This window comes from Mobula hypostoma, chromosome 3, assembly GCF_963921235.1.
Source record: "Mobula hypostoma chromosome 3, sMobHyp1.1, whole genome shotgun sequence".
Taxonomy (NCBI): Eukaryota; Metazoa; Chordata; class Chondrichthyes; order Myliobatiformes; family Myliobatidae; genus Mobula; species Mobula hypostoma.
Genome location: NC_086099.1, coordinates 170,689,072 through 170,714,249, shown reverse-complemented (window position 1 = coordinate 170,714,249; position 25,178 = coordinate 170,689,072). Strand labels below are relative to the sequence as shown.

The following is a 25,178-nucleotide window of genomic DNA, read 5'->3' as shown; positions in this document are numbered from 1 at the left end:
TTGGCGTGCCATCATTTGGGCATGGGCAAACTTCTATAGACGCATGGTAGAGAGTACATTGACTGGTTGCTTTACAGCCTGGTATGGAAACACTAATGCCCTTGTATGGAAAAGCCTATAAAAAGTAGTGAAAACAACCCAGTCCATCACATGTAAAGCCTTCCCCACCACTGAGCACATCTACATGGAGTGCTGTCTTAGGAATGCAGCATCCATAAGCAAGGACCCCACCACCCAGGCCATGCTCGCTTCTCACTGCTGCCATCAGAAAAAAGGTACATAAGCCTCAGGATCTTCACCATGTCAGGAAGAGTTATTACCCGTGAAACATCAGGCTCTTGAACCAGAAAGGAAAGATAACTTGATCATTATGATCATTACTTTTTTCCCTATCATTTTGAACTTTGAACTTCAAAGAATTCACTATTTAATTTATTCATTTTTGAAACATTGGCATCATTGAAAAGGTTAGCCTTTGAGGAGCTGAAAAGGTGGTGATGAGGCATTTTCTTGAACTATACTGTATTCACAGTCTTCTTTAAAATATAGTTCCACAATGCTGTGGGCAGATTTATCCACAATTTAGTCCAAATTATAATAAAGGAACAAAGATATAACCTAATTCATTATGCAGTGAAACTTCGAGAGAAAATTGAAGTACCTGTTGCTCTTGTCATCTTGATGGTATTGGTAATGGGTTTGAGAGGTGCAGTCAAAATAGTCTGGACAAGTAACTCTAGTGAATTTAAGGCCTACTTCCTGTCAATTTTGTGGGTGGTGTGATGGTAGAGGGAATGAATGTGGAGTCCTTTGTTGCAGATATTACTGAGTGTTTTGTGTGTTGTAGATACACTCATCTAGAAAACTGGAGAATATAACATCCTGCTCCTGGATTGTGCCTATCAGATGATGTAATCTCAAGTGGTGAGTTACTCACTGCAGGATACTCAGCCTCTGACCTGCTCTTGAAGTCACTTTTTTTTTAAATGTCTGGTCAAATTCGGTTTCTGGACAATGCTGACACCCCTTAGAAGTTGATGGACTCAGTGATGGTAATGGAATTCAATATCTCTAAGAGATTCCCTTTGTACTTTCAGCACAACTTGCTAATTATCGGCCCATGCTTGAATGCTTTCCAGGACTAGCTGCATGTATTATGGATTATTTCATTTGTTGAGGAGTTACAAATGAAAGTCTCTGGAATAGCAAACTAACTTGGATTGCAGCTTTCTATCTTAACTGTGCATGGGCATACTCAAGAGATTTCTCTCTGATTTTTTTACACAAGAACAGTGGGTGCTGTAACATCACCACTACTCACACCGGTAACAATTAAAATAGAAAGGTCAATTTATACTCTAAGGACAAAGGGAAATACAAAATGAAGAAAACATGGAAATGGTGAATGAATAAATAATAAAATTTAATAGGAACAAATGGAAAATTCCACATAGGATGAAAAGATGGGAAAAAATTTAGTCCGTGAATAGTGTTCAACATCTAAGGATGATAATAAAAAAAATACCTAAGATTTGATGCCGCTGAAGAGTATTGGACAACAAAGTATACAAACATCTGAAATGTACAGACAAAACCTTAGAGGAGACTCAATCTATTATCTGCCAGTTTGTACCCCTCCCCCTCCTCCACCTTTTATTTGGGCTTAGGGACGAAAGAGCTGATTGTGGACTTCCAGAAGGATAAGACAAAGGAACACATACCAATCCTCACAGAGGGATCAGAAGTGAAGAGAGTGAGCAGTGTCAAGATCTCTGAGGATCTAACCTAGTCCCAACATATTGATGCAGTTATAAAGAAAGCAAGACAGCGCCCTTATTTATAGTTAGGAGTTTGAAGAGATTTGGTATGTCAACAAATACACTCAAAATCTTCTATAGATGTACTGTAGAGAGCATTCTGACAGGCTGCATCACTGTCTAGTATGGGAAGGGCTACTGCGCAGGACCGAAAGAAGCTGTAGAGGGTTGTAAATTTAGTCAGCTCCATCTTGGTTACTGGCCTACAAAGTACTCAGGACATCTTTAGGGAGCGGTGTCTCAGAAAGGCAGCGTCCATTATTAAGGACATCCAGCACCCAGGGCATACCCTTTTCTCACTGTTACCATCAGGTAGGAGGTACAGAAGCCTGAAGGCACACAGTCAGTGATTCAGGAACAGCTTCTTCCGCTCTGCCATCCAATTCCTAAATGGACATTGAACCTTTGGACACTATCTCAGTTTTTTGCATGAATTTTAATCCATTTAATATACGTATACTGTACAGAGTATACTGAATAAGATTTACTTATTATTTATTATTATTGTTATTATTTTATATTTTCATCTATATTATGTATTGCATTGAACTGCTGCTACTAAGTTAGCAAATTTCACGTCACATGCCGGTGATAATAAACCTGATTCTGATTCTGATTCTGCACCCTACCTTCCACTCCTAATGAAGGGTCTTGGCCAAAACATCATCTTTTTATTTCCCTTCATAAGTACTGCCTGACTTGCTGAGTTCCTATATTATTTTGTGTGTGTTATTCAAAATCTCAGAGGAAGCAGTAATCAAACTACATGATGTTTGGTCAGGTAACGTTTCAAGTATCAGTGAAGCACAGCATCATTAAGCACCAAAGGTTGTATCGAGAAATGTCAAATAGTTTTCAGTCTTGAAAAGACAAGCTATCTTAGCCTTGAAATTTTATTGATTTTTACAAACTTGCGTGGTGAAAACAAAACATGAAAATTTACTTTGAATGTGATTACATGGCAAGTAAGCAGAATTCCAAACTATGAAAAACAAATTGAGGATTGAAATCAATTTTTATATGAAAAGTAATTAATATATTGATTGGACTTTGGAAAAAACTAACAAATACAAAATACAAAAATCATTTAGCTACCATCTTGATACTACAGAAAGGATAGTTTTGTTATTTTTTTCCTGGATTAACAGGGTAGAATGATTCTGTTTAACTATTTTGTATCTTCAAATATTATGCTGGTGCACAGATGTTCTTAAGAAAACTTAGAACTTTAATAGAGCAATTTAAGACTATTGCAGTGTTACTCATGTGATAGTGTTGACCCATTTAATATGCATGCAGCATATACACTGCTCGACTTAGATATCAATAAGTATACAGACTATAAAGTTTGAAGAAATTTACCTGAGCAATAGTACGATCTGGGCACCAGCTCCGAATAAGTAATAATTTGCGGAACGTGTCCAAAGTCGTGTCGTATCCATCAGGGAGAGGCGATTCCTCAGGAGCTTCATCATCAAACCAAGCCTTCCAAGCTTTATCATTTTTGGTCACTTGTGCAAGTAGTTGGGTGAATGGGTACGACTGAGAGAGCTGTACCAGATTTAGCCAGGTAATGTCAATGATCCATTTCTTTGGTTTGGGCTCTACAGAATTGAGGTCTAACGATGCCCCACCTGGCCAAGTAAAATAATGTTTATTTGATTATTACTGTTAAACTCAGAAACATAGGTAGTGTTAATTACTAACTTTCAAATTTAATACACCATGGTGAATTATCAAGAATGTACCATTTAGCACTCTATTCTTTCACAATATAATCCTCTTCAGCACCAGTTAAAATTAATTGCTAATTTTAAAACTTATTTGCAAATATTGATTAACCAAAGTAAGAAATATGGGTACACGACAATTATTCATAGTTCAACCATGAACTCAATGAAAAAAGGATAGGATTAATAGACAATCTGCTGGAGGAACACAGTGGGTTGAGAACATCATTTAGGTGAAAGGAATTGTCAATGTTTCTGGTCTTGGTGCAGGGTTTTGCATTTCTCTGATGGTTTGTTGCTCCAGATTCCAGTACTTGCCGTCTTTTGTGTTTCCAATGGATAGGGTTAATTGGCTAAGAAGCCTACTCCTTTACCTATTTTTTTTTTTGGTCTGAGAAGGCTGTGTGAGGGGTCTGTGGCTGAAGAGAAAAGGTCAGTGTATTCCCTTTACTGGTCTCTTTAGATCTTTAATTCATTAAACTGATTCTAACACTGCATTCACCTTGCTTCCAACATTGCATTTATCATGAGTAGCACCTTATCATCTTTCATCACTTGTGTGATTAATTGAGTAAACAGGTATTCTGAGAAAGCTGTACCAGGTCATATCAATAGTCCATTTGTTTGATGGAGTTCTGCAAGGCTAAGGTCTAAGGAAGCCCCAGGAGGGAAATTACAAATGAGTGAAGTTTGAAGATATGTGTTGTCATGCACAAATCACAAAAAGTCAGCAGGAAGTTGTGAGGGCAATAATTAGCCTTTATTGAAAAGAGACAGGATTTTAGAAATAAGGACTATTGTTAAAAGTGTACAGGGAAAAAAGAGCATTAGGAAAGCTGTAGGCCCAGGTGGTGTCTCCGCTGGTACTTTAAAGCACTGGTGGATCAGCTGGCACCTATCTTCACTGAGATATTTAACACCTCCCTGAAATGAGGCAGGGTTCAGGACTGTTTTGAAGATGCTACAGTTGTTGCATTTCCCAAGAAACACAAGATCACTGGACTTAATGATTATAAGCCAGTCACTCTGACTTAAGTAGTAATGAAATCTTTTGAATGTCTGCAGTTGGCCTGCCTTAAGTCCATTATTGGTCCTCTGTTGACCCACTACAGTTTGCTTCTAGAGCAAATTGCTCAGTTAAAGATGCAGTTAACTTGGGCCTTCATTACATTCTTCAACATTTGGACTTCCCCAACACCAATGTGTGGATCTTGTTTTTAGTTCTGCCTTTAACATTATTGTTCCAGAGTTGCTCCAGAGCCAGCTAACCCAGCTAGGTGTACCCTACAGTCTCTGTCAGTGGATTATAAACTTCCTGACAAGAAGGAAGCAGTATGTAAGACTGGGCTCTTGCTTGTCAGACCCAATGTCTATAAGCGCAGGCTGTGTTCTTTCAACCCTTCCTGTTCTCACTTTATACAAATGCCTGTACCTCCACAGACAAACCCATTAAAATTCTAAAGTTCACAGATGACATGACTGTGGTGAATCTCATCTCTGGTAATGCTGAGACCTGCTATCAAAGAGAGGTAGACCCTCTTGCTGTATGATGCACTTATAACAACTTGAAGCTTAATACTAGCAAGACAGTGGAAATGAGGATTAACTTCTGCCAACAATTTCCTACCTGCCCTCCTCCCTTGGAAATTAATGGTCAGGCTGTATCTGTGGTCAAGTCATTCAAAGCCCTGGGGACAACCATTACCAATACATTGAAGTGGGAAAAGCACATCACTAGGAAAGTCCAACAGAGATTGCTCTTCCTAAGCCAGATCAGGAAATTTGACAGTATTGTGACATCCTCTGTTACTCTTTGGTTTCCCACCGCCTCCTCCCTCTCCAAGTCCAGGTTGTAGCGAGTTGTCCACTCATCAGAGAATATCAGTGGCTGCCAGCTACCGACATTAAAAATCCTCTTCATCACCAGAGCGAAGTAAAAAGCTGAGTCCACCCATCCTAACAGCCACCTATTCACCAAATTGCAGTCAGGGAGATGTTACAAGTCCAACATCACCAGGATTACACGTCATCGCCAAAGCTTCTTTCCTGTAGCTATCCAGCTTCTCAATAAATCTCTCTCAGGTGTTATACCCCACCGTCCCTGCACGAGATTCATTGAATGGACTTCCCTGCTCTCCTTGTTCTGTTGATAATTATTTAGTCCGTTCACACTTATTTAAGCTTGATAATTGACGTTTGTGGATGTTACTGTTCTGCTAATTGTTTGCAACACTGTTTTGTAAATTGTTAGTTGCCATTTTGTTGTCTGTAATATATTGTTCTGTGTTTTATACTTAGCGCTGAACCACAGTCAATTCTGATATGTTTCACACACTGCCAATAAAGTGATTCTGGTTCTGATCAGCCGTACTGAATTGCAGGACAGGCTAGAAGGGCCATGTATCCTACTTTTGTTCTTATTCTCTTTTGCTCCTGCACTTTTACTGCAGCTGATGTCACTGGCTGATATTCATCTAATATTCATCTGGCTGATATTCATCTAATATTTCTTTAGTTCATCAGTGGGCTTCTTCCCACTATGGTAGAGAAGGCCTTGTTCTCCCATGCATCATATCCAGGAAGTTATTATTAAAATAAGCTCAAGTCTTTGCATGCCAGTTTATTCTGTTGTGTTCCCTTATGTCTAAATTCTGTTGATCTATATTAAAATTGCCATATGCTGATTATTCTAATCAACAACAAAACCAGATTGCTGGAAGACCACAGCAGATTAAGCAGCATCTATGGAGACAAATGATTGAAGTCATCAGGACTGAGAGGCACCAGGAAAGATAGCCAGGAACCAACAGTAGGTAAGAGGAAAGGATAAAGGCTGGTAGGGAATAGATGGAAACAGATTGGGCTGGGTGATGGGCAGATGGGAAAAGGAGGAGGAAAGGGTGGTGACCCAGAGGCTGGTAAGGTAATAGGTAGAGCTGGATGAGGAGGAAATGATGGATAAATGGAACCAGGTGCAGGAAGAGGAAGGTGGACTGGTGTAAGTATGAGGGAGAGGAGAATATAGGGGGTGTAGATAGATAGATAGATATACTTTATTAATCCCGAGGGAAATTTGGTATCGTTACAGCCGCACCAACCAAGAATAGAGCGTAGATATGGCAATACAAAAAACCACCAACAATCAAACAGCAAAATGCAAACTACGGCAGATGGAAAATAAGTCCAGGACCAGTCTATTGGCTCAGGGTGTCTGACCCTCCACGGGAGGAGCTGCACATTTGATGGCCACAGGCAGGAACGACCTCTCATGCCGCCCAGTGTTGTATCACAGTGGAATGTGGCCGAAGTCCAACAGTAAAAAAGTTCAATAGCCAGTCTGCAAATACGTTCCTCGATCGTAATATGACCCGGATTGCACCATCTGTTGTTAATCAGATCAGTAAGCACCCAACTCCTTTACGCTTACCACTCTCAGTGCACTTCCGGTCAGGCGGAACGGTATTACCCACCGAACTCCTCTTCTCCAAAAGTCTCTGTTGTCTCGACCCGGTCCTCTTTCCTCGACTTTGTGATCCCCCTCTGCATCCTCTGTGTGTTTTCCTCCGGATTTCAGCAGGGGTGTCCGCTGCTCTGTTCGCTAAACCGGCCGGCATTAGCTGGAATACACAATGCGACCTTGCTTCTGTCCCGCGTGTCGGGATGTAACCATTTCCAGCGCTAAAAAAACCCAAATAAAACTCTCTCTACCAGCATGTTAGAGAGGGTGCAGCTCCAACGTGTTACCATGAGAAAAAAAATACAAAAAATAACGTAAATTAAAAAGTAAGAAGAAGAAAGTAAGAATAGATTGGAACGGCTGTACCAGGCTGCATGCACGACCGGCGCATGCGCACTAGGTTACTTACACAGAAAAACTGAAAATTGGAATTGGAAAATTTAGTATATTTATGCCTTTCTGTCATAATCTGAGTGGAATGTGGGGTGCTCTTCCAATTGATTTTTGGCTTCTCCCTAGCAACAGAGAAGATCAAGTGTCCAGTGTGGGACTGCAGAAAAGAATCAAAATCACATGTATGCAAACAGAGCACAGGACCTCTGCCAAACAGTTGCCTAGTCTATGCTTGGTGTCACCAATGTGGAGGAAGCCAAATCGCAAACACCAAATGAGGAGATATGGAGGAAATGATCAGGATAAGGAGTTCAAGATGAAATGATTATTTTCCATGCCAGCTCCCGATCTTTTTCACATCCTTTTTAGTGATTTGGAAAGAAGCGTGGATATGGAAATGCAGAGACGAGATGAAAAAGCCATTGCCAAGTGCACTACATTGCTTCCACACATACATAAACACCCACACATGGATCATCTTGCTGTTAAGTTGCTTAATGAGGATTTCAATTGTTTTCTACATTTAACAACAAAGATCAAAGGCTCCTTTAAGCTTTTTAAGAGACAAGGAATATTGTACTTCACTGCTACCACACAGTGAAGGAGGTGACATTCCCAATTTCATTTCCAATTTTATTTTGTCTGATTAATGTAAAGTCAGGAGGAGGAGAAGATGGCGGTGCGACGCAGCATGCTCGGCCTCTCTGGTGATGAATATCTGTAATCTGTCAAGTAGGAGGCCGTCCGCAATTCTGATTTGATGGAGGTAGACATCAGAGCATGGAGGAACATCCGGTGAAACTTCTGAAATGCCTGCCTCGCTGCTGCTGCTACTGTGTGATCCAAAATCTCCAGAGGGGAAGGCCCTGAATCCTCAGCTTTGCCTGTTGCTTGGCGGCCGGGGCCGGGGTCGAAGCACTCGGCAGAGATGGTGTTCGGTGCTCAGTGTCAGAAGGTTGGTTGGAGGCTCAAAGTTTTCGGACGGACTCAGAGTCGGACTGTGGACAGGTGCTTCCAGGATGCTGCATCGGCAAGTTTGCGGTGCTGGAAGCCCATGGCAGGGAGAGTTTCTTCCTTCTACCGTCTGCGTGAACTGTTAGGTCTATCGGGACTTTGAGACTTTTTTTTTACCGTGCCATGGTCTGCTCTTATCAAATTATTGTATTGCTTTGCAATGTTGTAACTGTATGTTATAATTATGTGGTTTTCGTCAATTTTAGTCTTGGTCTGTCTTGTGTTTCTGGGATATCATACCGGAGGAACATTGTATCATTTTTAATGTATACATTTCTAAATGACAATAAACGAGGACTGAGCGTCCTCATAATCTAATCTAAAAAAAATAAACACAAAAGACCCTGCAGGTGCTCAAAACTCAGGGCAACACATTCAAAATGCTGGTGTAACTCGCAGGCAAGGCAGCATCTATGGAAATGAATGAACAGTCAACAGTCGAACAGTCAGCCAGAAAAATCAACTGTTTATTAATTTCATAGATGCTGCCCAACCTGCTGAGTTACACCAGCATTTTCAGTACGTTGCTCTAGAACATAAAATGATTATTTATAACTAATTTTAGCTAAGACAGTATTAGAATTTGCAGAATATACAAAATCAGTACAATAACCTGAAAAAATTACATATAATAGAACAATATAATTTTAAATCACAAAATGGCTTCCTTAAGCTAAGCATAAAATTTCTTGAACAGATTAATGAAAAAATTGTGATTGGAATTCAAAATACTGCAGCCTTTATGTGAGTCATTTTACAGTGATGACAAGGTGTGGGCTCTATAACTTTGTGACACTGCAAAGTATAAACAGCCCATTACACATCAGTCATAAAATATTATAGCCAATTACCATAAGTGCAACAGAAATAAAATGGTTCATCAGCTGCCACTAAATTACTCCGTGTAGGCCATTAATACATTCTATGTCTTTGGATATGACTTGCTTGTTAATGAGTGATTAATGTGAAGCAGCACAGGACATAAAGTTCAAGGCTATCTGGGTTTATTGAAAATTTGCTGCAACAAAAAAAAAGCTTGTAAGTATTTTGCAAAAGGTTCTCGAGAGATATTAAGGCCCTGGTTAAGAAGAGAAAGCGGGTATTGGCCAGAAGGAGCAAATGAAGTTACTTCAGGGGTATAAAATATGCAAGGGAACACTTAAGTAGGAAATCGGTAGGGCTAAAAGAAGACATGAGGTTGCTCTAGCAGACAAGGTGAAGGAGGATCCCAAGGGATTCTACAGATATATTGAGAGCAAAGGGATAAAAAAAAAGGGACAAAATTGGTCCTCTGGAAGATCAGAATGGTCATTTCTGCATGGAGCTGAAAGAGATGGGGGAGATTTTAAATTGATTTTTTGCATCTGTATTTACTTGAGAGACAGGCATAGAGTCTATAGTAGTGAGGCAAAGCCCCAGTGAGGTCATGGACCGTACACAGATTACAGAGGAAGAGGTTTGCTATCTTGAGGGAAATTAGGATGGATCAATCTCCAGGGCCTGACAAGGTGCTCTCTAGGACCCTCTGGGAGGCAAGTACAGAAATTCCAAGGATCCTAGCTGAGATATTTAAAATATCCTTAGCCACGGGGGAGGTGCCAGAAGTTTGGAGGATAGCTGATTTTGTTCTGTTGTTTAATGAAGGCTCTAAGAATAACCAGGAAGTTATAGGCCAGTAAGCCTGACAACAGTAGGGGAAAGTTATTGGAAGGCATTCTAAGGGACCAGGTATACAAGTACTTCAATAGACAGTAACTGATTAGGGATAGACATGGCTTTGTGCATGGAATAGTTATAAGGTTTTTTGAGGAAGTTACCAAGAAAGCAGATAAAGGCAAAGCAGTGGATGTTGTCTACATAGACTTTAGCAAGGCACTTGACAAGTCCCGTATAGGAGGTTGGTCAAGAAGGTTCGGGTGTTTGGCATTCAAGATGAGGTAGTAAATTGGATTAGGCATTGGCTTTGTGGGAGAGGCTAGGCAGTGGTAATAGATGTTTACCTGTGATTAGTGATGCACCGTAGGGAACAGCGTTGGGTTAGTTATTGCTTGTCATCTGTACGAACGAGCTGGAAATCAGCAAATTTGCAGATGACACCAAGATTGGAGATGCAGTGGACAGTGGGATGAATATCAAAGCTTGCAGTGGGATTGGACTATCTTGAAAAATGACTGAAAAACAGCAGACAGAAGTTATTACACGAGTGTGAGATGTTGCACTTTGGAGAACAAATCAGGGTAGGATTTACAGTGAACAGTCGGGCACTGTGGAGTGCGGTAGAACATAGGGATCTGGGAATACAGTTCCATAAATCCTTGAAAGTGGTGTCACAGATAGAGAGGGTCATAAAGAAGGTTTTTGGCACATTGACCTTCCTAAATCTAATTATTGAGTACAGATGTTACATCAAAGTTGTACATCGTATAAGAGTTGGTGAGGCCTAATTTGGAGTATTGTGTTTGGTTCTGGTCACCCACCTACAGGAAGGGTGTCAATAATATTGAAAGAGTGCAGGGAAAATTTACAAGGATGTTGCCAGGACCTGAGGACCTGACTGACTGGGAAAAGTTCAATAGATTAGGTCTTTATTCCCTAGAGCGTAAAAGAAAGAGGGGAGATTTATTAGAAGTGTACAAAATGATGAGGGGTATAGATAGGGTAAATGCAAGCAGGCTTTTTCCACTGAATTGGGTAAGCCTACATGGGTACATTGGAGTCATGGGTTAAGGGTGGAAGGTGAAGAGTTTAAGGGGAACACGATGGGAAATTTCTTCACTCAGAGAAGTTGCCAGCACAAAAGGTGCATGTGAGTTTGATTTCAATGCTTGCGTAGTTTGGATAGGTACATGGTTGGTAGGGGTATGGAGGGCTATGGTCCCAGCACAGGTCAATGGGAGTAGGCAGCTTAAATGGCTCGGCAGAGCCAAGGTGGGCTGAAGGAGCTGTTTCTGTGCTGTACTTTTCTATGACTCTATAACAGATAGGGAAAAACAATAACTGCCAACTGTGTTACTGACACACAAAGGCAAAGGACAAATCTTTGAATTATATTCATCGTATACACATCCATCGCTTCATGGTTATGATCCTGATAAGCATTTAATTATCAAGAATAGATGCGAAAAATAGTTAGGCCAGCTCATTACAATATTACCATCTCTTCCATGCTATCATCAGTCAAGATGAAATTAATTATAATACATTATGCGACTTAAAACTCATAGTTAAGCAAATGTGTGCATGACTCTTCACTCCACAATTATATAATGTTCTACATATCTTCAGGGCCAATGTGTAAAGTTAACACATTACTATAACAGCTCATTTAATTCTTTTAGAGGTGATATTTAAAACTGACAATTTTCTTTAATTTGAAAAGTGAATAAAGTTAATCCTTTAATTAAAATGCTTCCTTCTATAGATCCTTGCAGGATGAATGAACACTATTGAACTGGATCTCTAAAAAATATAGAATTGCCTACTAAGTACTTTTAGCAACATTTCAAAAACCCGACAGCAAGCCACTGATTCAATAACACAGCACTTCCCCATGCATTCGACCATAATGTCTGTAATGATAACATATTGTTGCTCTCTTATTTATTAATGAGAGCTGGACTATATGAATATAATACATTAGGCTTAATGTCAAATGTGTTTAATATATTTATTCTGACAGCCACCACGCTTTTTGTGCTGTACAAAACAAAGCACTGACTCACGTTGACTTCCTAATCAAGAGTAAATATCATAATAGCATAATAATTCAAATCATTTTTAAGTATCAGCAACTGAAATAAAGGTTTTATAAACCTTTTTTTCCTGGTGCAATTCTCCCTGGTTATCCATTCTGATGCTATACACATAGATGATTCCAATGTTTAGCTTTGTATACAATTAATCAAACTGCACAGTTAATTTCTGTATTTTGTAGAAATGCTGTTGAATATGTTACATTACTGTAGACTTGCAAGATAAATTAATACATTAACATCTGGGCAGTGCAGTTTTCTATTAAAAAGAAACTTTCTGATAACTTGATCCATCACAGCAAGGAATAATTTAAATTAAAAGTAATTTTTACCTGATATCAGTTGGTATTAATCATGGAGCATAGAAGATAGAAAATCTACAGCACAATACAGGCCCTTCAGCCCACAATGTTGTGCCAACGTCAGTGAATATCACTAATGTAATTGGAATAAATACAGAAAATATTTGAAATTCTAAACATATTCTAAACATCATCTGTGTGGAAAGAAAATGAGTTAAAAACTCAGATTGTTCATTACCAGTCAGAAGGTGAATTGTTAGATCACGGCATGGTACAGAAACACCATTACCCTTAAATGGAAAATCCAGTGAAATGTGGTCGGTATTGCCCAGTCCATCACAGCTAAAGCCCTCCCCACCATTAAGCAGCTACGTGGAGTGCTGTCGCAGAAAAGCAGCATCTATCATCAATGACCTCCGCCACCCAGGCCATGATCTCTTCTTGCTGCTGACATGAGAGAGAAGGTGCAGAATCCTCAGGACCCACACTACCAGGTTCAGGAACGGTTATTACCCCTCAACCATCAGCCTCTTGAATCAGGGGGATAACTTCATTCAACTTGGGCCGTAAGACATAAGAGCAGAATTAGGCAATTCGACCCATCATAGTGGATCCATTTCTCTCTCAACCCCATTCTCCTGCCTTCTCCCCATATCCTTTCACACCCAGGATAATCAGAAACCCACCAGCCTCTGTCTTAAGTGACCTGGCCTCCGCAGCTGCCTGTGGCAATGAATTCCATAGGTTCACCACCCTCTGACAAAAGAAAGTCCTCCTCATCTCTGTTCAAGATGGACATCCCACTATTTTGAGGCAGTGCCCTCTGGTCCTAGACTCCCCTACCAAAGGAGACTTCCTCTTCGCATCCATACTATCTAGGCCTTTCCACATTTGATAGGTTTCAATGAGATTCCCCACCCCCCCTGCCTTTCTTCTAAATTCCTGTGATTACAGGCCCAGAGCCTTCAATTGCTGCTCATATGATAATCCTTCCATTCCAGGAATCATTGTTATGAACCTCCTCTGAACCCTCTCCAATGTCAGCACGTCCTTTCTTAAACAAGCAGCCCAAAACTGCTCACAATATTCCAAGTGAGGCCCTACCAGTGCCTTATACAGCCTCAGCAATGCATTCTTGCTTTATATTCTAGTCCTCTTGAAATGAACACTAGTATTGCATTCACCTTCCTCACCATTGATCCAGTGCAAATTGACCTTTAAGGAATCCTGCATAAGGACTCCCAAATCCCTCTGTTTTTTTTTAAATTTTCTTCCTGTTTAAAAAATAGTGTATGCTTTAATTCCCTCTCCCAAAGTGCATGACCATGCAATTCCCAACACTGTATAGCATTTGCCACCTTTTTGCTAATTCTCCTAATCTGTCTAAGTCCTTCTGCAGTCTCTCTGCTTCCTCAACACTACCTCCCTTCCACCTATCTTCGTATCGTCGACAAACATGGTTACAAAGCCATCAACCTCATCATCCAGATCATTGACGTACAACAGAAAAAGAAGCTGTCCCAACACAGACCCCTGTGGAACAGCACTATTCACTTGAACCCAATAAAAGATCCCTTTATCCCCACACTTTCCGTCCTGCCAATCAGCCAATGTTCTATCCATGCTAGTATCTTTCCGTAAAATCATGGGCTCTTTACTAGTTCAGCACCCTCATGTGCGGTACCTTGTCAAGGACCTTCAGAAGATCCAACATCCACTGATTTTCCTTGTCCATCCTGCTTGTTATTTCTTCAAAAATTTCCAACGGATTTGTCAGGCAAGATTTTCCCTTGAGGAAATCATGCTGCTTTCAGCTTATTTTGTCATGTGCCTCCAAGTAATCCAAAACTATATTCTACAATCAATTCCAACATCTTCCCAACCACTGAGGTCAGGCTAACTGGCCGATGAATTCATTTCTTCTGCCTTCCTCTCTTCTTGAAGAGTGGAGAGACCATTTGTAATTTTCCAGTCCTCCGTAACCATGCCTGAATCTATTGATTCTTGAAAGATCTTTACTAATGCCTCCAGAATCTATTCAGCTACCTCTTCTAGAACCCTGGTGTGTAGTCCATCAGGTCCAGGTGACTTATCTACCTTTGGATTTTTCAGTTTCCCAAATAGCATCTCCCCTGTAATAGCAACTGCACTCACTTCTGTCCCTTGACACTTTCAACCTTCCACTAGCGTCTTCCACTGTGAAGACTGATGTAAAATATTTATTCAATTCGTCCACCATTTCCTTGTCCCCTGTTACTATTTCTCCAGCATCATTTTCCAGTGGTCTGTTATCTATTCTCACTTCTTTTATTCCTCATACATCTTTAAAATTTTTTGGTATCATTTCTGATATCATATTTCATCGTTTCCCTCCTTCCCACTGATTTTTGTTTTACTATATGCTCTCTCATTTGCTTTTATGTTGGCCTGGACTTCCCTTGTCAGCCACAGTTGCAGCATCCTGCCTTTAGAAAATTTCCTCTTCTTTGGGATATATCTATCCAGTGCCTTCTGAATTGCTCCCAGAAACTCCAGCCATTGCAGTTCTACTGTCATTCCTGCTAGTGTTCCCTTCCAAACAGCTTTGGCCAGCTCCTCTCTCATGCCTCTGAAATTCCCTTTACTCCCCTGCAGTACTGATTCATCTGACTTTAGCTTCTCCCTCTCAAATTGCAGGGTGAATCCCATCATATTATGTTCACTTTTTCCTAAGGGTTTCTTTACCTTAAGTTCCTTAATTATATCCAGTTTTTTGCACAACACTCAATCCAGAATTGCTTCTGGGCTCAATCACAAGCTGCTCCAAAACATCATCTTGGAGCATTCCACTATTTCTCTCTCTTGTAATTTAGCATCAACTTGATTTTTTCCAATCTACCTGCTCATTGAAATCCTCCATGACAACCGTAACATTGCCTTTTTGACATGCTTTTTCTATCTCCCACTGTAATTTGCAGACCTCATCCTGGCTACTGTTCAGAAGTCTGTAAATAACTCCCATCAGGGTCTTCTTACTCTCTGCTCTACTCTCTGTATACACATGACTGTGTGGCTAGGCATAGCTCAAATACCATCTATAAATTTGCTGACAATACAACCATTGTTGGTAGAATCTTAGGTGGTGACGAGAGGGCGTACAGGAGTGAGATATGCCAACTAGTGGAATGGTGCCGCAGCAACAACCTGGCACTCAATGTCACTAAGACGAAAGAGCTGATTGCGGACTTCAGGAAGTGTAAGACAACGGAGCAAATACCAATCCTCATAGAGGGATCAGAAGTGGAGAGAGTGAGCAGCTTCAAGTTCCTGGGTGTCAAGATCTCTGAGGATCTAACCTCGTCCCAACATATCGGTGTAGTTATAAAGAAGGCAAGAAAGCAGCTATTCTTTATTAGGAGTTTGAAGAGATTTGGCATGTCAACAAATGCACTCAAAAACTTCTATAGCTGTACCGTGGAGAGCATTCTGACAGGCTGCATCACTGTCTGGTAATGAGGGGCTACTGCACAGGAACAAAAGAATCTGCAGAAGGTTGTAAATCTGGTCGGCTCCATCTTGGGTACTAGCCTACAAAGTACCCAGGACACCTTCAGGGAGTGGTGTCTCAGAAAGGCAGCTTCCTTTATTAAGGACCTCCAGCACCCAGGACATGCCCTTTTCTCACTGTTACCATCAGGTAGGAGATACAGAAGCCTGAAGGCACACACTCAGTGATTCAGGAACAGTTTCTTCCCCTCTGCCATCCGATTTCTAAATGGACGTTGAAGCTTTGGACACTGCCTCACTTTTTGTAATATACAGTATTTTTGTTTTTGCACATTAAAAAAATCTATTCAATATACTTAATTGGTTTACTTGTTTATTTATTATAAGGTTTTATTTTATTTATTTTTTCTCTCTCTGCTAGATTACGTATTGCATTGAACTGCTGCTGCTAAGTTAGCAAATTTCACATCACATGCTGGTGATAATAAACCTGATTCTGATTCTGATAGAAAAAGAGAGAGAATTTGTGGAATGCTCTGAGATAGCTTTTTGGAGCAGCTTCTGGTTGAGCCCACTAATGGATAATCAATTCTTACAGTTTCTTAACTCTACCCACAAGGATTCTACGTCACCTCTTTCTAAAGATTTGATTTTTTTTAAACCAGGAAAGCCAATCCTCGTCCTCTATCTACCTGTCTGTCCTTTCAATAGATTGTGTATCCTTGGATATTAAGCTCTCAACTACAATCGGTTTTAGCCATGACTCAGTGGTGCCCACAAGATCATACCTGCCAATATCTAACTGTGCTACAAGATCACCCACCTTATTTCATACACTGCGTGCATTCAAGTATAACACCTTCAGTCCTGCATTTGTCACCCTTTTCAATTTTGTCCCCCTTTTACACTGCAACCAATCCCACTGACTGCAATGTTGCCCTATTATCTGCCTGTCCTTCCTGACAATCTCAATCTATACTGCCTCTGCTTGTAAACCAACATCCTTATCCTCAGCCCAATCACTCCGATTCTCATCCCCCTGCCAAATTAGTTTAATTTAAATCACCCCCTCATTGAACTGTTCCCACAATCTATGGACTCACGTTAAAGGCTCTGCATTTCATGTTCTCGATATTTAATGCTTATTTTTTTTTTGTATTTGCTCAGTTTGTTGTCTTTTGCTCATTGGTTGTTTGTCCATCAAGTTGGGTGCGATCTTTCACTGATTATTGTGTTTCTTGGATTTACTGAGTATGGCCACAAGAAAACAAATCGCAGGGTTGTATACGGTGACGTATATGTACCTTGATAATAAATTTACTTTCAACTTTGAACAGGCATGTTTTAAGTTGCAGAGAAGAGGCAAAACCTGAGAGAACAAAGGAAATGACTATGGAGATCAGCAGAGTCGCTGATGCATATGGCAATGATGCTGGAGAAAGAGAGTAATGAAGACATTATTCACTGTTGTACCTGGGGGAGATGTAAGTAATGGAGATGATCAGGACAGAAAAACATACAAGTTGTGAGATACAGACACAACTATAAACAATCTCTAAAACTATTCAACAGGTCAGGCTGGAGGGAGTAAAAGAGAATTAAAGTTACAGTTTGACAGTCTTTCATTAGCAGTGGTCAACTGTGAAGCAAATGAACACCCAGGAACACCCTTGCTGATTGAATGGAGGGGTCCCACAAAGAGGCCCCCAACATACATTTGTAATTTCCATTGTACAAGAGATTACATCTCTGATCACTCTGATGCTAAGCAAGTTTAGGGGGAGACCATTTAACAAATTATTATTTCATTATCACAATTACCTTTAATCAGAGTCTGAAAGTCTTCATGAGAAATCTTCTTGCATTGCAAATCAATCTTTAGTGCCATAAGCAGGGTGAAGAGGTATTTGTGATTCTCGTACAGGCCCCGAACAGTGTACCTGAATACTTCATAGGTGAGATATTCGATGATATTGGCAATTCTTTTGGAGGTGACTTGTGATTTTGCTGATCTCTCCATGGATATGTCAAAAATACCCAGGAACTGTCGAAGTGATGTCTGGTACATCACATTCACTAAACTCATTTCAACAATGAGGAAGTAAAGAATGCTGCCACGCGATGCCACAGGCCGATACTCCTCACGGGCTGCGTTAATCTTCACCTCTGTTTCTGCCGCTATACTCAGTTTGTCACTCACCTAAGACAAAATAAAAATGTTAGAATCCTACAAACATAACATATCTGTAAGAGTCCAATCACAAACAAGAGAAAATCTGCAGGTGCTGGAAATCCAAGCAACACACACAAAATGCTGGAGGAACTTAGCAGGCCAGGCAGCATCCATGGAAAAAGCTACAGTCGATGTGTCAGGCTGAGACCCTTCGGCAGGACTGGAGAAAAAAAAGATGGGGAGTATATTTAAAAGGTGGGGGAGGGGAGGAGGGAGTCTGATAGGAGAGGACAGAAGGTCATGGAAGAAAGAAAATGGGGGGCAGGGGAGGAGGAGCACCTGCGGTAGGCAATGGGCAGGCAAGGAGATAAGCTGAGAGAGGGAAAGAGGGATGGGGAACGGTGAAGGAGAGGGTGGTGGGGCATTACCAGAAGTTCGAGAAATCGATGTTCATGTCACCTTATATTCCGTTGTTCCTCCAATCTGAGGGTGGCCTCATCGCAACAGTACAGGAAGCCTTGGTTTGACATATTAGAATGGGAATGGGAAGTGGACTTAAAATGGGTGGAGACTAGGAGATCCCACATCTTCTGGCACTTGTAGGTACTTGACAAAGCAGTCTCCCAATCTACATCGGGTCTCACCGATATACAGGAAGCAACACCGGGAGCACCAGACACAGTAAATGACCCCAACAGACTCACAGGTGACATGTCGCCTCACCTGGAAGGACTGTTTGGGGCCCTGAATGGTAGTGAGGGAGGAGGTGTAGGGATAGGTGTAGCACTTGTTCTGCTCGCAAGGGTAAGTGCCAGGAGGGAGATCAGTGGGAGGGACGAATGGACAAAGGAGTTGTGTAGGGAGCGATCCTTGTGGAAAGTAGAAAGTGAGAGGGAGGGTAAGATGTGCTTGGAGGTGGGATCCCATTGGAGGCGCAGAAATTTCGGAGAATTATGTGCTGGACGCAGAGGCTGGTAGGGTGGTAGGTGAGGACAAGGGAAACCCTATCCCTGGAAAAAGCACTGAAAGTAGCAAAGGCACAGAACATACCTTGAGTTGAAGCCTCCAAAGTCCAACAAGAGTGACTGAGTAGAATGATCTCTAAACTGAACTGGCCAAGTCCCAAAAGAAATAGCAACCAGACTGCATCTACAGCAGATAATATATCAAACAACATGAGGAATAAACGTTCATTCATTTTCTGGAACTGAGCCAGCATTTATTGCTTATTCCAATTTTCTCTTGACATAGGGGTGGTGAACTACTTTCTTGATTGGTGGAGTCCTGATGAAGGTAGAGAGTTTCAGAATTTAGTTTCAACATCAGTGAAAGGCTTGTGAAAAGCTTCTAAGTCATGATGCTGTGTCATTTGCAAGGCAACCTGTAGGTGGTTGTTTTTTAATACACCTGCTGTCCTTGAGCTTTTTGATGATAAATAACTCAATGCACCAGTGATGAAGGGAATTAATATAGAAAACATAGAAACATAGAGAACCTACAGCACAATACAGGCCCTTCGGCCTACAAAGCTGTGCCGAACATGTCCTTACCTTAGAAATTACCCATAGCCTTCCATTTTTCTCAGCTCCATGTACCAGTCCAGAAGTCTGTTAACAGACCCTATCGTATCCGACTTCACCACCATCACCGGCAGCCCATTCCATGCACTCACCACTCTCTGTGTAAAAAACTTACCCCTGACATCTCCTCTGTACCTACTTCCAAGCACCTTAAAACCATGCCCCCTCATGCTAGCCATTTAGCCCTGAAATATGTAGACTGATTGAGGCCAATCAAGCAAATAGCTGAGCTTTGTGAGAATTGTTGGCATTGCAATCATCACGGAGAAATTTCCATCACACTACTGCTTTGCTCCTTGTAGATGGTGGAAAGGTCTTTAGGTAAGTAGAGGTGAGTCACTCATCAGACAATACGCAACCTCTGATCAAATCTTGTAACCACAGTGTTTACGTCGCTAGTGTAGTTTTGTTTCTGCTCAGCAGTGACACTCATAATTTGATGCTACATAATGGCAATTTCTTTGAATATTGAGGGTAGGTGTTCAGACACAGTCTTGACAGAGGTGGTCATGATCTGGCAGATTTATGGTGGAAAGCTCTTTAGTTACTTGACACATATCAGCCCTTGCCCAAACAGTGTCAAGACCATGCCACATGCAGTATGGATTGTTTTATTTTCTGAGGAAATGCAAATAGAATTGAACATTGCGGAAACATCAGGAAATATCCCCACCATTAACCTTACGGGGAATGGAAAGTCATTGATGCTGCAGCTTCCTTCAGGAATTCTTGCAGTGCTTCCTGGGGCTGGAATGACAGATGTCTACTGCTATCTTCTTTGGTGCAGGGTATGACTCCAATAATGAGAGTGCTTCCCCTATGATGCTTATTGCTTTGGCCTACACTTACTCAAATGCTCACCTCTGGAATTCATCTCTGATCCATGGCTGTGATAAAGTCTGGAGCCAAATAGTCCTGACAAAACCCAGACTGGACATGGATGAATAGATTACTAATAAATAAGTGTGATAGGTTTCCATCTCTTTTCCGATGGTTGAGAATAGACATTTTGGTTAGCAATTAGTTGGATTGAGACAAATTATGCCTGAGTAGTTTTGCATATGTTAGGTAGATGCCAGTGGTGTAATTGTAATGGAACAACTTGGTCAAAGGCAAAGTTAATTCTGGCATTGAGTTCTTCAGTGTTAAAACTTGGATAATCTATTTGACCTCATCTTCATCTATTTATCTATTATCTGTTTATTTATACTCTATTCTTGGTTGGTGCAACTGTAACGAAAACCAATTTCCCTCAGGATCAATAAAGGATGACTATGACTATGACTATTATATTTGGGTGTTGTATCTGTCCATTATACTACTGGTAGAAAAATACACTGTACTGACCTTGAGGAGACAAAAGTGGTAGAAAATTGATAAACCTAGAACACTTCTGGGAGCTTGAGGTGTCCAAACGGACATCCTGGAAGCAGCACTAAGCATATGTAAAGAGGTGCCAGCCTGGTTAAGCAGCAATTCAGGACAAACAACACAAACAGCATACACCAGACAGGGTTAGACAATCTCATAGCCAATGGATCAGATTGAAGCTCTGCAGTCCTACTACATCTGATCCTGAATAGTAGTGGATATTTAAACAGTTAATCTGAAGGAGGAAGCTTGAGGATTATCAACTGTGATGAAGCCTAGCACATGATTACTAATGTCAAGGCTGAAGCATTCACAGCAAAGTTCAGCCAAAAGTGCAAGTTGGAAGATCCACCTCAGCTTCCCCAACCAATTCAATATATTCTATATGATGCCAAGAAATGGCTAAGACTGGGAAACCAGGCAACATCCCACTGTAGTACTGAAGACCTCTGCCTCAAAACTAGCTACATTTCAGGCTAAGTTGTTTCTTAACAGTTACTTCACAGGCACCTACTCAATAATGTGGAAAATTGCTCAGTTATGTTCTGTCAACAAAAAGATCCTGATAAATTCAATCTAGCTAATTACTACACAATCAGGCTTTTTCAAATCAACAGAAAGGGTCTGCAGGGTATCATTGGCAGTCCCTACGTACCAATAAGGTGCTCATCAATGCCAGCTTGACTTTGCCAGAATCATTAGGCCCAGACTTTATCATATCCTTGGTCCAAAAATGGATCAAAGAGCTGAATCCCAGAAGTGAACTGCGAGTGACTGACCTTGACATCAAGGCAGTATTATTCAAGTGCGGCAGCAAGCTGTCCTGGAAAAACACAAGGGCATCAAGGAGGAAACACCCCTATATTTGGAGTCATATTGTGCATGAAGGTGGATAATTGTAATCGTTGGAGGTCAATTGCCACAGCCCCAGGACATCACTGCAGGAAATCCTTAAAATGGTGTTCAGCTGCTTCTTACAATAAACTTCCTTCCATTATGAGGATGCTTACTATTTTTGTTATTAAATGGTATGAAACAACACAAACAAAACAATCATTTTATTTTACTTTCATTCTGAGTCAGCTTTAAAAAAAAATTAAAATGGACTGATTTGACTAGATTTGTAAGAAACTCTATGGGCCAAATTGGCCGAACATAAAATTAAGCTTTTGTTTTGCAAATTCAATTTTACCTCTTCAGCTGTTATCTTAGTAACCTGGAGCACTTCAATCAATGATTCATCTTCTACTAGTGATCCTTCAGTGCTGGTTAAACGATATAACAAATTATCTTCCAACTCCTGCATTCTCCGTTTGTTCGATGTGACCTCTTCCATCAATTGTACTCTCTCCGATTCCAGTTCCTACAGTATAACCACAATGAAAAAATATATTAGTACAATACTCTTAGTTGCATGAGCCTAGAAAGCAGAAGGCATCTTTCCAGTCTCTTTAGTGCGATAAGATTGAAAATTGTATTTGCTATTGGTTTATTATGAAAACTCCTGGATCGCATTGCATGAATTTGGGAAGTTATTGGGCACTTCCTGGTGATTATCATCCTTAAGAATCTAATGTAAGTTGTATATCAATGGTGTATGAGGTGGTGACTATCCACATGTCTCATTCCTTTAAGAACACCAAGTATAATTTGGACCACGTTATGCATAGAATAACGATCACTGTGCACTCCTGGGGTAACACATTCTAATTTGTGTAGTACTGACTTGAAAGGCAGACAAGGTTGTAAATTAATGCATGGAATCAGCCCACCACATCCACACAGATAGGGCATCTATCTGTATTAACCTTACCTCCTAGCACTTGGTGCATAGCTTTCTATGCCTAGGCGATCCAAGTGCTCGTTTAAACATTACTTAAATGCTGTCAGTGACTCTGCTTCATCCACTCTCTCGGACAGTTCTTTCAGGCACTCACCACTCCCTGGACAAAAATGGTCCTACAAAGATTGCCTCTAAACCTATTACTTCTTAACCTAAATCTATGTCCTATTACCTCTTACCCTAAATCTATAGCAGTATTTCCATGGAGCAAAGGAAATGACAGAGGTATTTGAGAGGAGTTGGCCAAAGTAAATTGGAAGGAGATGCTGGCAAGGATGACTTCAGAGCAGAAATGGCATGAGTTCCTGGGGAAAATGAGGAAGGTGAGGGATAGATGTATTCCAAAAACAAAGAAATACTCAAATGGCAAAATAGTACAACTGTGGCTGACAAGTCAAAGCTAATTTAAAAACAAAAGAAAGGGCATACAACAAAGAAAAATTAAAGGGAATATAGCAGATTGGGAAACTTTTAAAAACCTACAGAGAGTAACTGAAAGAATCATTAGGAGGGAAGAGATGAAATATGAAAGCAAACTAGCGAACAATATCAAAGTGGATAGTAAAGGTTTTTTTCAAATACGTAAAAAATAAAAGGGAGGTGAGAGTGGATATAGGATCGCTAGAAAATGAGGCTGGAGAAATAATAATGGGGGACAAGGAGATGGCAGATGAACTAAATTAATATTTTGCATCAGCTTTCACTGTGGAAGACACTAGCAGTGTGACAAATGTTGAAGGGTGTGAGGGAAGAGAAGTGAGTGCAGTTACTATTACAAGGGAGAGGGGTGTCCATTTAAAACAGAGATGCGGAGAAATTTCTTTAGCCAGAGGATGGTGAATTTGTGGGATTTGTTACCAGAGGCAGCTATGGGGCCAGGTCGTTGGGTGTACTTAAGGCAGATCTTGATAGTTTCTTGATTGGACATGGCATCAAAGGTTACGGGGAGAAGGCAGGGGAGTGGGGCTGACAAGGGGAGAAAAAGATCTGCCATGATTGAATGGCGGAGCAGACTTGATGGGCCAAATGGCCTAATTCTGCTCCTATGTCTATTCGCCTTATGTCCGCTGGTTTTATCTACTACTTTGTATCCAGAACAAAAGGGAGAGAATATAAGGAACTACTGACCTGTTAGCCTAATTATCAATGACTGATAAAGTGCTGAAATTTAGAAGGGAAAATGTAATAACAGAACACCGTAGAATAGAATTATATAATTAAGCACAGTAAGCATGGATTTATATTATGCATGATTTCTCCCAGAACTTGCAACTGGAATGGGCATGAAAGAAAAGAGTAAAGTGTCAGTACAACTATATGGACCAAAGGGCCTGCACCATACTGTACTGCCTTGTTTCTATGTCCTAAAATATAGAACATCTACTTTGACTCAAGGGACTCAAAGGAGTTTGTGACCCAAGAACACTCAACCTGACAGACAAGTTTTCGGAAAAGCAGAGGAGGGAAGGAGATGTGTAATATATTCCAAGCAACCCACCCACCTATGCACATGTCAAGCTCCACCTGCCCCATTTGTAAGAGTCAACAAATCATACATTGGACTCATTCATGAACTTCAGTGAAAGCAATTTAACCTTCACTCTAAGAGAACTGTCTAAAAAGGAAAAGAAAATGTAGAAGGACAAAACCATTGGTTGGAGGGGCAGAAATGGGAAATTTTTAGACTCAAAGATTGTAGTATTTCTCAGATTCCAATGGAAGAGCCACTGTTATTTCATACATTTATATGTATAAACAGTGGATTCCAGTTAATTGGGCCACTTGATAATCAGGGCAGCTGCTTATTTGGGACAAGTCTGGAAGAACAAACCTAATCGAGCAAATATTCAGAATTCCATTCATTTATTTGATCAGGAAGCTTGCCAAATAGTTTCTAACTAGTGTCGGATGCATGGACTTGTGTGACCATTAGACACTACACCGTGCTTAGAGTGAGCAGTTTTTAAATAGTGCGCTTGTGTTCAGGTTGCAGTGATTTTTTCACTGATTGTTGGTGAGAAATAAGCAGTAAGACTATTCAGTTCTGTTTTGCTCACTGTTGTTTCAAGCATTCAGCTTGGAAATGCCAGAAGTGGCTGAGAAGGAAAATGAAATGACTTCACTACTTTAACGACTTAGAAACTATGAAGAATTTGAAGGTATCGACAGTCCTCTTGAATCTTATAATGAAAATGAAGATTTGGAGGATGCTATTATTGATAGCATTGTATGAAGGCAGTCCATTATCTACACTAGGTCT

General features: G+C 40.7%; 1 protein-coding gene across 1 annotated transcript in view; it reads right to left on the bottom strand.

Moving 5' to 3' along the window:
• dnah5l (dynein, axonemal, heavy chain 5 like) overlaps positions 1-25,178 on the bottom strand; it is a 296,635-nt gene that overhangs the window by 87,108 nt on the left and 184,349 nt on the right. The window contains exons 65-67 of the mRNA XM_063042366.1: positions 22,268-22,438; positions 17,773-18,151; positions 3,180-3,451 (exon numbers count right to left, since the gene is read on the bottom strand). Of these exons, the coding sequence (XP_062898436.1) occupies positions 3,180-3,451; positions 17,773-18,151; positions 22,268-22,438 (822 nt within the window). The remainder of the gene's footprint in view (positions 1-3,179; positions 3,452-17,772; positions 18,152-22,267; positions 22,439-25,178) is intronic.